The sequence below is a fragment of the Clarias gariepinus genome, chromosome 4 (assembly GCF_024256425.1).
Source record: "Clarias gariepinus isolate MV-2021 ecotype Netherlands chromosome 4, CGAR_prim_01v2, whole genome shotgun sequence".
Taxonomy (NCBI): domain Eukaryota; kingdom Metazoa; phylum Chordata; class Actinopteri; order Siluriformes; family Clariidae; genus Clarias; species Clarias gariepinus.
This window is the reverse complement of record NC_071103.1, coordinates 30,475,757-30,488,121: the sequence shown is the minus strand read 5'-3', so window position 1 is coordinate 30,488,121 and position 12,365 is coordinate 30,475,757. Positions and strand designations below refer to the sequence as shown.

General features: G+C 37.5%; 1 protein-coding gene across 1 annotated transcript in view; it reads left to right on the top strand.

Annotated features, from left to right (window-relative positions):
* Window positions 1-12,365, top strand: part of scn5lab (sodium channel, voltage gated, type V-like, alpha b) — a 125,218-nt gene that overhangs the window by 34,905 nt on the left and 77,948 nt on the right. Inside the window, exons 8-9 of the mRNA XM_053493853.1 lie at window positions 4,588-4,651; window positions 12,143-12,284. Coding sequence (XP_053349828.1) covers window positions 4,588-4,651; window positions 12,143-12,284 — 206 coding nt within the window. The remainder of the gene's footprint in view (window positions 1-4,587; window positions 4,652-12,142; window positions 12,285-12,365) is intronic.

The following is a 12,365-nucleotide window of genomic DNA, read 5'->3' as shown; positions in this document are numbered from 1 at the left end:
GGATTACTTTTTTGCCATTCTGAAAAGTTATGCAAGGTCCGCGAGCTTCCACGAGGACCGACATGCGGAAAGATAGAATCCTAATCACAGTGCCAAAACTTGAGGTAAATCATGATAAACCGTACTCACCGCGCGAAACTGTGTGGGTTAGATAGGGGTATTATACCCCATCCCACCTATGCGGTTTGACTCACGGTGAGATGCAGTGTTGGGCACCGTGAGCTGCCGCAATAGGCCGCCGATGTTCCACTGACATTCCGCGAAGTTCTGCAAGGTCCGCAACCTTCCGCGAGGACCGCCCAAAAATTAAACATGTTAAAAGATGCAAACATACTCACAGGACTAAAAAACTCGCAGTGAATCATGATAAACCGCGCGAAACCATGTAAGTGAGATAGGGGTATTAGTGGACAAACTTTACGAGTGATGATGGTAAAATAATTATAAAGGTCTTGACTAAAACAACATGCATGAGGAATCACAAAGGAGTTTTTTATTTTCTCACTGAAAAAGTACTCAAACTAGTTACTTTTATCTGAAAGTAATGTAACTGATTACTTTTTAATAACAGTAATTTTGTAATGTAATTAGTTACTTTAAAATGTAAGGTCACCAACACTGGATTTAACAAATGAATGCGTCTCTCTATGATGCTTAATTTAAACCTAATACTTGCATATAAGGGGTAACTCATTTCAAGTTAAAACGTTTTACCTTTTATTTCTGATGCTGTGGGCAGCCAAGTCGTTTTGACAGGGAAGGAACCAAGAGGTGGGAAGAAAACCCAGAGTTTCAGAACAGTTTACTGAGTAGTAAAAAAATAATGCTTTTTTAAATCACCTTTAAATATAACTCATACAAAAGAACAATGGTTTGCACAGATCATGCCATAGATATCATCATATCAATTAAGATACTGTATGTGGCTTCATGTGCATTCCTTATGTTCAGGAAATTATGGCCAGTTTGATACTGATCACAAGTTTATATGATCACAAGTTCAATTAATAAGAATAAAAATCTACTTTATTTCTTTTTCTCACTTGACTGTACCAAAGACTTCAAAACTGAAATGTGTACCGAACTGTGACTTTCGCGTACCATTACTTCCCTAGTGAATATGTGTGTGTGTGCAGAGTCACACAAGATATGCTGGCATCTCATCCATGGTGTATTCCTCCCTCGTGCCCAGTTTTCCCACGACGGGCCCTGAATCTACCGCAACCCCAGATTAAAGCACTCACTGACTGTAGTTGCTATATGCAGTCTGTCAGCCCATCTCTGCTCCATCCATTAGTGGAAAAGGACCAGCATAGGTCCATCATTTGGATGGTGGAGCATTTTCAACTCAGCAGTGCCACTAAAATAACAGTAGCATGGTAATGTGTTCGGTGCTGGTAAGGGGCAGCAGGTGCTGTAGTGGTGCTGGTGTTTTTAACCACCTCAGCATCACTGCTGGGTTGAGAAACAGTCCCATAAGCAAACATGTCCAACCGACAGTGACCTGTGGTCATGAAGTGACACTGATGAAAGGTTAGAGCAGTGGTTTGAGAAGCACTCAGCTAAAGGGTTGCAGTGAATTGTTGACCTGTAGTGCATGAAAGCATACCCACAAAAAGGCCGTCTGTGTTTGATAAAGTGAAAAGTAAGAATAATAAAGTTTTGTAGCTATTACTTTTAAGTCATTTAGGAAGCCTTTATTGTAGATACAACTGTTATATACCCAAATATTACATCATGTAAAAAAGCGATAAAGTCTCACAGGGATATGATGGACACCTCCCAAAAAACTAAAGTACAACCCATGATTTGTTTTACTTTATCTATTATTGTATAAACACTGCTGAAACATGAAGACAGTTTTTAGATTAGAATTTCTAAGGGTCCTTTAGCTGGCATTATTTAATGCTTTATTTACCATACAGAAAACCCTAATCTTCAGCATTAATAATGCAACGAATACGTATTATGTATGTGTTGGTTCTTTTTTTAAAATTATTATTATTATTATTATTATTATTATTAATTTTATTATTAATAATAATATTATAGGTCATAGGTCAATGTCGATAAAAAAAAAAAAAAAAATATATATATATATATATATATATATATATATATATATATATATACACGTGTGTGTACAGAGGTACTGTATATGGAGGGGGAGGCGTCAGACATCAAACTGATCATTTGGGTTATATAGAAATAAAGTCATTAATTATTTAATAACGTATACATTTTACTATTGCCAGAATATGGGAATGACGTCACAAAAATGTAGAACTCTTAAAACGAGCATATTATTATTATTGTTATTATTATTATTATTGACAGAGAAACAACAATAAAAAACATGTGTATCTGTGCTGTTTCTTTGCCTATATATTTTTTTGCATAGTTTTGTTTGTATAGTTGGTTAAAATGAAATATAATTTCACCAATTGATCATATTGCCTAGATTGTGCTGGAAAAAAGCATATGTCACTCTACTGTATATTACACAATCCTGAGCCTGATACATGTTTATTTAAAAAATGCTCTGGGTTTACTGGTTACTTCCACAATGATCAATGGGATTCAAAACTAAAATTAGTTATGGGTGCTAAATTGTGAAATTCGGTTTTTATGTTTTTAATATTTACTTAATATTTAAAATATTTAGTTAATATTTAAACAGGCAGTGATAACTTACACTACAGTATGTTTTACTAATTGCTGAAGTTTAACATTTGCTGTAGTTAATTATAACAATATACGCTGTAACAAGATAATAAAGTGTTACCAATTACATTTAAAAGCTCTACAATGGCACCTTTCTAACACATGATAAATCATTTGATTATTTAAATTCACAGAAATCCTGAGTTTCATCTTACTGCATTATCGACAAATATAACAAAACACACAAGTCCCTTAGAGCAATAACTTATGTGACCCCAATGTCTGTTTTACTCATAGTTAAGCTGGTGAACATTTGATTGGTGATTGAACAGAAGTATATTTACAGCCAATGTATTTCTGCCCAGTCATGCTTCGTCATCATTAGCTAACATTGTTCAGAAGCACATAATAATAACCCTGGACATTTCCCAGTAGGACCTTATCACATAATCATGGCCCAATTTAAATGTGTAAATACAGTTCTATTTAACTATTTAAAGCAAATATTGTTGTTGAGTATAGGCTTGGTAGACCATCAGCGTATTTATTTAAACGGAAATGATCTTAATAAACTCTTCAACTTATTGTCTAAAAGCTTATAATGACTGTCATATTTAAAAGTGTAAACTAGAAGAAAAAGAAGTTGTTATGCCTGTTGATCATCACTTTGTCAATGAATCACAACGCTATTAGGTGAGCAGACGTCTATTTAAGATGAGATTTAGTATTATTTTTGGTTGGACTCATTTCATTAGAATAGCAATTAGGACAGTGCTGGCACTCAATAACATGACCTGCAGTACAGAGATGTAGGACACTGACTTAAATAGATGGATATGTTTCCAGATATGCCTTGTCATGCCATGATAATGACTAAAGTATCTTCCTATGTGCTCTTTTTTTTTTTTTTTTTGCAGTCACATATTATGCATGCAAAAGACCGTCCATAACTTAGTGAAGTTTGGATCGATGAGACAATATGACCCACCCATGCTTTTTACTGTCTTTACTTACTGTAACTTTATGATCGATTGAGAGGGAATGAGGAAGGGGGGGGGGCTGTTTATCTCTACAATAAATATGATGAATGATAAATAAGCACTCTTGAAAACACTGCCAGCTTTTACTGATGGTTTTTATGCTCCGTTTATGGAAAAAAAAAGAACAATGCCAAGATTGCCTGCTCCTCTTTAGTTTAAACTAACAATGCCATTGTCCACAACAATAGCACCTGATCAGGAAGCATTCAGGCAGACACTGCAATCTGATAAGCGCTTTAGTGTAGTACATCTGAGTCCAGACTATACAAGAGACACATGTAACGCCACACTGCTGAAACCAGGAATGCTGACAGCTGGAGGCAGAGGATGGGGCGGTCCACTAATCGTGACCTGCCACGGATTCTCCTTCAGCTCCTGTCACCTAAAAGAACTCCAAGTCTAGAGTGGTGGAGCGAGACCAAGGAGAAAGTGATAGTGTGAATACTAGGTGCGATAATATGTAAGACTCAAGCTGACTGGCAGAAAGTGATTTGGTACTGATGTCATAGCAGTTGTACACATAATCTTTGAATCTTTGAGTCACTCCCTTTAGCTGAGGCAGAAACACAACTGTAATTCTGTAATTGTGTTCAGATTGGTAAGCACTTTACTATTCCCTACAGCAGGAGCACTATATAGCACTTACATACTCTTTACTTTTTAAGAGTGCACTGGGAAATGTTTACTGTATTTTTGGATAGCCGTACAAATAATAGTGCACAGGGCATACAGTTAGCTCCAGCATAAGTGTATTTCACACACCCTTCTATAAGAAATGAAGCTGTGACCTCAATCGTATGGACATGTGCCTAAAGTAAATTATCCAGCGATTTAATTATAACACACTGTTGGTGAAAGTTGACTTTACTTTTCTTATTTGCAGGCAACTATTTCAAAGAGGATGGATCCAGGGATGCTCTAATTTGTGGATTTGCAAGTGATGCTGGGTAAGTGAAACTAATTTAATTAGCGATTTGGTAAACGTCACCTACAGCCGCTTTAAAATAACGACAGTCTTAAGCGTCTAAAGAATAAATTGTAAAATGCTAGCTCATATATTTAGATTTTTTTTTAAATGCTTAAAAAACAGATGTTCGTATGAATCAAAGGAGAATCTGTGGCGTAACTGGGATCATGATTGTAGGGCAGTTGGGCTTCCCAGTGGTTTAAGGCAATAGATTGATTTCCTGTCAGAGTGTGACTAAAGCAAACTGGACTAGGATGCTTTGAAGGCCTGAATCAGCACTAGTGTGTGTGTGTGTGTGTGTGTATGCATGAGTCAGTGGCCTTGAACAGCTCTCTTTGGGCACCGGATGGGACATGCAAGTTGCCCGGCACTAAAATACAGCTTTAAAAAGTTGTGCCTTCCAGAGGAGTACTAGCAGTTTGGTTGTTATTTTAAAATTCATGATAGACTGTAACATGATAGACTGTAATTTAAGGGGAACTGACTATGTCATGATGTTTTACTGTTACTGAAGCTGTAACTGTCTCCACCCATTATTTATTAAAAGCTTTTAATCATTTTTGTGGTAAACCTGTTTTATTAACATAGACAACATGGTAGGGTAATAGTCAATCTATATGTCACTTTAAATGTGCATTAAAATATATCTTTTTACTCTTTTTACCCTAATTAATCCACACCAGCACATCGTACATGTATGCCAGTCCCTGGTTATACTTAAGTTTATTAATATTATTAAATATATTAATATCAGTAATATTTAATTTTTATTTTCTCTTATATTAACATGTTACATTGTAAAGGCATTATAGTAGGTCTGTATTTCCTGAACATGCAGAACATCCACAGCTAAAAATAATTTTCTCTTTAATCTTGTTTTTTTTCTGTCAGAGGGTAAATAAAATATTGATAGCTAGACTGTCCAAGCCCACATATTTTCCATCATGTGTTCGTCCAGAAATAAAATAAAAAATTAAAAAAAAAAAAAAAAAAAAGTTTATCCGTTTTATTAACATTAAGTAAAAAGAAGTAAATGAAGTCTTAAAGACTATCCTCAATCTTATGATGTATGCTCACTTATTGTCTATACCGGTTAATCCTGTATACAGGGTTGTGGGGGGCCTGGAGCCTATCCCAGAAAATTTAGGAGACAAGGCGGGGTACACCTTGGACAGGGTGCTAATCCATAGCAGGGCACACACACATACACACAATAATTCAGACACTACGGGCAATTTGCAAATTACACCAGTTAGCCTAATCTGCATGTCTTTGGACTGTGGGAGGAAACTGGAAAACTCAAAGGAAACCAAAAAGTGGGAAAAACATGCTAACCCCAGGCACACAGAGGCAGAACTCGAACCTGGCTGAGAATCGAACCCAGACCCTGAAGGTGCGAGACGACAGTGATAACCTTTGCTGACACTGTGCCGCCTACTTTTAATTAAATATTTTTTTATTAATAGCTTTAATACCAACAATAAAAAAGAAACTTGCTTCTTTCCACAATCCTGAGGTCATTATATAGCGCTAATTGAATACAAATTTTTAAGCATATTTTGTTACATGATAATTACACATAATCTTATGTGATCTCTGAGCATACATGCTTAACGGCTCATTTCACTGAGGCCTTGTATGGCATACTCGACTTGTATGGCTTGTATCCTTAAACCGAAAAGATCCAGTAATACAGTAACACAGATGTAATACATTAAGATGCAAGGTTTTTTTCAAATGTAGGTATAAAAGAAATGAATTTAGAAATATTTAATTAAAATTAGGCGGCACAGTGGCTTATTGGTTAGCACTGTCGCCTCGCACCTCCAGGGTCTGGGTTCGATTTCCGGCCAGGTTCGATTCCTGCTTCTGTGAGCATGGAGTTTGCATGTTCTTCTATATAAGGTACTTAAAGCAACACTATTTTTAAGGCTAAAGCTCTATGGTATCAATATGTGAACTCAAGTCTACCAGGGGTCTTTCAATGCCCTGTCTGTGCACTCTGAAAATCATTACCATAAGACTGACCGTTTTCCTCTGCCCTATCCATTATCTTTAGGCGACTATAACCCATAAGATGCTACCCTGGGCTTCAAAATGTCTGCTACAGCTCGTTCGGATGTCTGTTATTGACCGTTAGGAACATTAGGCACATTAGCACTTGTCTGCTTTATGTGGGAAAAACATGTTAAAAAAGATAAGATAGGAGGAAAATGGTTTATTTAGAATACCATTAGGAAAAAAAAAAAAAAAAAAAAAAAAAAAATATATATATATATATATATATATATATATATATATATCTTAAAGCAACAATATAGAGTGCTATAATTTGAGTTCAGGTAGTTGAAAATTTAAGTATAATATCACTGAAGAGATGTGTTGACTTCTTGGTCTACCTTATGCCTAGGACATTTTTTTTTTTTGCTATAATGCAGACAGAATAAAATATACAATAAATTAGAGATTTTTTTTTTTTACTTAAAATGTTTTCACTTACAAAAACCTAAACATTTAAGTATTAAAGCATTGCATCCCATGGATGGATGGTGGATGGATGGATGGATAGATGGATGGATAGATAGATAGATATTGACCTTGTGTTGGCCTCCCAAAAGCACCACAGCACCAATATACTCACAAGATGGACAAGTAAATATTACTATAAACTCTCTAATGGTTAAGATTGTTTTAATGCTACTGAGGGATTTAGTATTAATGCAGAACGATAATGCGCCGGGCACTTCACCCCTCGCTCTCCACTCAGTAGAAACAAAAGCCTTCAAATCGTCTATCACGATTTCAAATGCGCTCATAATTTTTTTTTACATTTTATTTTTATACCTCTACTTGTACCTTTTGACCACACTGCTCTTAGCTGTACATTAGAAGCTAAGTGTGCAGACAAATGTCATACTGCAGACAAGGAACACTTCACCCCCCACCCGTACAGCTGACATTTACAAGTCAAGCAAATGCATATAATTGCCAACAGAGAGTTAAAATAAATAAATTAAATAATACAATGTAGAGCGAATGGGTATATTGATGGCTAAGAAGGAATCATCATCTCTCTGAGGCTTCTAGGGTTTCATGCTAAGTATCTCTGCTCCTCTGGATTTAAGTGCTGTTCGATGAGAAGTAGACAGTAATTGCTGTACATGCTTTTTATTACTGAGGTTCAGAATGATGGCCTCCTACAGTTTTTGGCCCAGCTGCAAATTGTTAAAACATTATCTTAAAAGCAGCTACTAATCAATAATGTGATATTTCAAATTCCGAAGCATTTTTCCCCATAGCATTGGTCATAAGAACAGATTACAGAAAATACACTACAATCTCTGTGTGTCTTTAGGTTCTATTTATGATGGTCCAATGTTGTAAATTCTACAGATCAGCCACAACACTAACACCACTGCCAGGTGAATTGAATAATATTGATTATCAATTATACACCAGTAAACTGGTGACAGGATCATAGACACCCAAGGCTCATTTATGTCTGTGAGGACTAAAGGCCAGTCTGGTCACTTCTATCCTAAGGAAACTGTTGAATAAAGTCAATGCTGGCCACAATATAAAGTTATCAGAACACCCAGTTCATCACAGGCTGCCACAGAGCAGGTAAAGAGTTCAAGGTTGTTGATCCAGTCTGCAAATGACACAGATCTCAATCCAACTGAGCATCCATGGACAAACAAGCCCGATCCATAGAGGCCCCACCTCGCAAGCACCCAGACGATCATCCACTAACGTCCCGGTTCCAGACACAACAGCACACCCCCAGAGCTCTTGTGGAGTCACCTACATACTGTAATATAATAGGGAACCTACATAATACTGGGCTTAATGTTTTGGGCTTTAATGGCATGGATGATCGGTGTATAAAGAGGCCTTTAACCGTTGACCACAACATCTGCCCAGAACAAAGCATGTATCTGTTTGTCTTGTCCAATGATAAGAACATTGACCTAGACCTGTGTACAGCAGAGATTAAACAGTCACGGATGCTCTTTTGTGTAAGGCTTTTGTTTTCTAAAGCAATGGCTTGCTTTAAAAATGTCTGCAAATAAATGATTGTTAGATTTGACCTGATAAAATCCATTCATTCATTCATTCATTCATTCATCTTCAGTAAGTCCTGGCCAGGGTCACGGAGGCTATCCTGGGAACACCAGGCATGAGGTGGGAATACACCCTGCCTGAGATGCTGGTCCATTTATAAAATGCTGTTCTCTAATGCTAACTAATAAAACACATTTCCTCGGTACTCCAAATAGATCTGTTAAAATTACGTGGTGTTAAGGCATGTTTATTAAAGAAAGACACACTATATATAACCCATGATTAGGTTGTATTATGAAACCTCTGAGCATAACATTAGTGATTATTATAGGTCACCTAAGTAAACAGATCAAGGTTTTGGGTTTAAGCCAGAACAAATTCAGCTCTAAATAGAGAGCAGAACCTGACTGGCAACCCGACCTTGTCATCTCATACCAACTGTTTGTTCATTCATTTAACTATTCAATGTTAGCTAACACTTACGCAGTTATTTGATTCTTTACATGTTGATAATTACTGTCAGTAGTTATTTATCACTAAAGATTATTATAGGGCTACAGTTAATAACTTTACAAGAGATTCTTTAAATATTCTACTCCAGCTTGATTGTGAGCAAGATAATTTATGTGAGGGGAATCCCAATGTGTTATACCCTTGTCTGTGTGGTCAGAAATCTTTGCTCAGACCGGGGCGGAATCACTAGGTTTTGAAGCCTCCTAGGCGTCCACTTCTCCTCATCCGTTTTTCATTGCCTCTATTGTTTTAGTATGGACAGGGACGTTGCATGCACTGCCAGAGTTCTCTTTCTCTGACCCAACACTAATGCTGTGAGTTCAGCCTCTGCTCTCCCTGTTATCTGTGGCCTTTTTCCAACTTCAGGACCTCATCAGTGGCTTGTCCAGAGTTTTGGGCAAGAGAATGCTTGCTGTTAAATACCTATTGTAGTTCATCGTGCTTGGTCCAGCAACTGTATTGTAAGACCAAAAAAGAGGAGAGTCTTTCTCTCTCTCTCTCTCTCTCTCTATTTCTCTCTCTCTCCAAATTGCAATATGAGCCCTGTTTTTATTTTAAGAGTTCAGTTTAGTCCATGGTAATTCTAATTTATGTCAATCATCTTGATCGGCATGGTCATTTAATTCAGTCCCAGACATGCTAGTATTTTGTTCATTGTTCGTTTTAAGTAATCAGTGTTGCAGTTTGACGTAGACATAACACACATTGTTGCATAGGAATGAGAAGCCTGTGCTTTACGTGCACCAGCATTGAACACCAATTCCCAGAGTCCCTCACCCTGGCCATGTCTTCGGCTCTTTCTCATTCCCTGGACCCCAGAAGTACAGAGGTACTCACAGGCTCCTAAAATAGCTTATGTTAGAATGGCTTGTGCTTCAGTGATATGATCCCAGCTGCTATTGTGCTGAGTGAGAGCAGTTCCTTTTACAAATTCTTCAAGTTGCTCCATGCTACACATCAACATGTTCATGACAACCTTAAATAACAATGATATTAGACTGCTACTCTATATTTCAAAAGACAATTGATTGGGGTAACAGTTTGTTAGGTTAACTGTCAGTGCCAGTTGCATGCCAAACACTGAGGGAATCTTTCACTGCGTATCGCATCTAAATATTAACAGTAAACCTTGAGCACAATTAATTTCCTAGAAAAAGGTGGAAAGAAGTCTTACAATCAGAGTGGTAAAAACATATAGTTTAAAAGGTTCTGGCGCCATTCTAAAGGTTAGATTAGAATACTGTAAATAGTTCTAATCAGTGGAACACTGCTTTGATAGCACATGTTTGCATCACTGATTGTTCGAGAAAAAACTGAGGGTGCTGTCGGTAGAGCATAGTACAAAGCCCCCCCGTTCAAGACGAAGTCAAGTGGAGCCCATCCATTAGCACCTCCTCCATGGCAAGGTGTCTGAGAGCGATAGAGCCCATCATCCTACACCCTCACACTCATAGTGGCCTGGCACCAGACACTGCCATCCTGAGGAAAGCAAGGCTGCTAGGAGATGGGATAGAGGGCAGTGCCATGGTCTGCTGGCGCCATTGGTCTCTCAACTCACCCATGCTGACAGTCCATCACGTCATCGGGTGGTCCTGTGACACCTTTAGGTGTAAGAGCTGCTTCACCCTTGCTTTTCAGGTTAGGAAATTCTAGACACATGTTTCACTGGAGGCTACAAAATTATGGCATGTTTATACAGGTAGTTATGTAATATAATGAACGTCATTACCCAGTGAAGTCTCATGAACTGAAATTTCTCATGAAGTCCTTTATTGTGTGGAGTAGGAGTGTAACTGGATGCAAAAGAACAGATAGAAAAACAACTATAATAATAAGGCTGTTTGGTTTGGTTTGATCCAGTAGCCTGACCTGAACACTAAGGTATGTAATAAAAACATATTATACTGTATTTCTATACACAATTGGTCCTATTTCCAGCAGAGCAATTCAAAAATATATCTGTCACCATTCAGTTTAACTCAGCTTATCTCTAACAGGGTTTTCAAAAATGTTTTTGATTAAATTGAAATACAATAACTTGTGTTTTTCATCTTATTTCTTATATCCTTGAAATTGCAGCTTAAAGGACACCATTTTTGCTAGCATCCGTACAAAGGAGCCCATACGTAATATATCGTAATAACACGTCCAGAAAACATACGAATGTACAACAACAAAAAAAAAATACACAGTATATTGCATTGCTACAGTATTTTTACCAAATATAAACAATAGTTCCTGTGTTTGGGAGGGACATGGTTGTTTAGAGAAATAGCTAGCAAGCTTTACTCATTAGATAATGCGCATGCTAAAAGCTAAACAAGACATCTGTGTATATCTATTTTCGTTGTTACTTCTTGTTAGAATTTGTAAATGAAATAAAATAGCCCTGCAATTTTAAGCGGAGGATTCACATTTAAGATATGTACTGTATATGGCGGTATGATGGCTTAGTGGTTAGCACTAGCGCCTTTGCACTTCCAGTTATAGTCTGGGCTCAGTTCCCACCTCTGGGTCTGTGTCCATGGAGTTTGCATGTTTTCTCCATGCTCGGTGGGTTTCCTCCAGATAGTCCTGTTTTTTCGCACTGTCCAAAGGCATGCAGCTTATACACGTGTTGCCCAGAGGTCATACCATGTTTGTAAAATGTGAATAAATACAATGGTAATCACCATTAGCCTCCACGGTCCCTAGTTGTACTACAGAGGCTTCTAGATGGATATATACATCAGGTCTAGGTTACCTACTTTACACTTCTCGTTCAACTCCAGATACAGATACAGATATTTGGAGCACTAAACTCGATACAGATGCTGACATTGTTAGAGCCCCAGTGTGAGCACAGCTTGAAAATTTTCACTCAAATGTTTTTCCCCGCCTTTCTTTTCCACAGCAAATGTCCAGATGGTTTTGACTGTCTGAAGATAGGACGTAATCCGAACTATGGCTACACCAGCTTTGACACCTTCGGCTGGGCATTCCTTTCCCTCTTCAGGCTCATGACACAGGATTACTGGGAAAACCTATACCATCAGGTCTGCATCCTCACAGTCTGTTTAATAGACTGAGTTAATTCCAATATTTTTGGGAGATAATTTCTCTGATAAGACCTATGC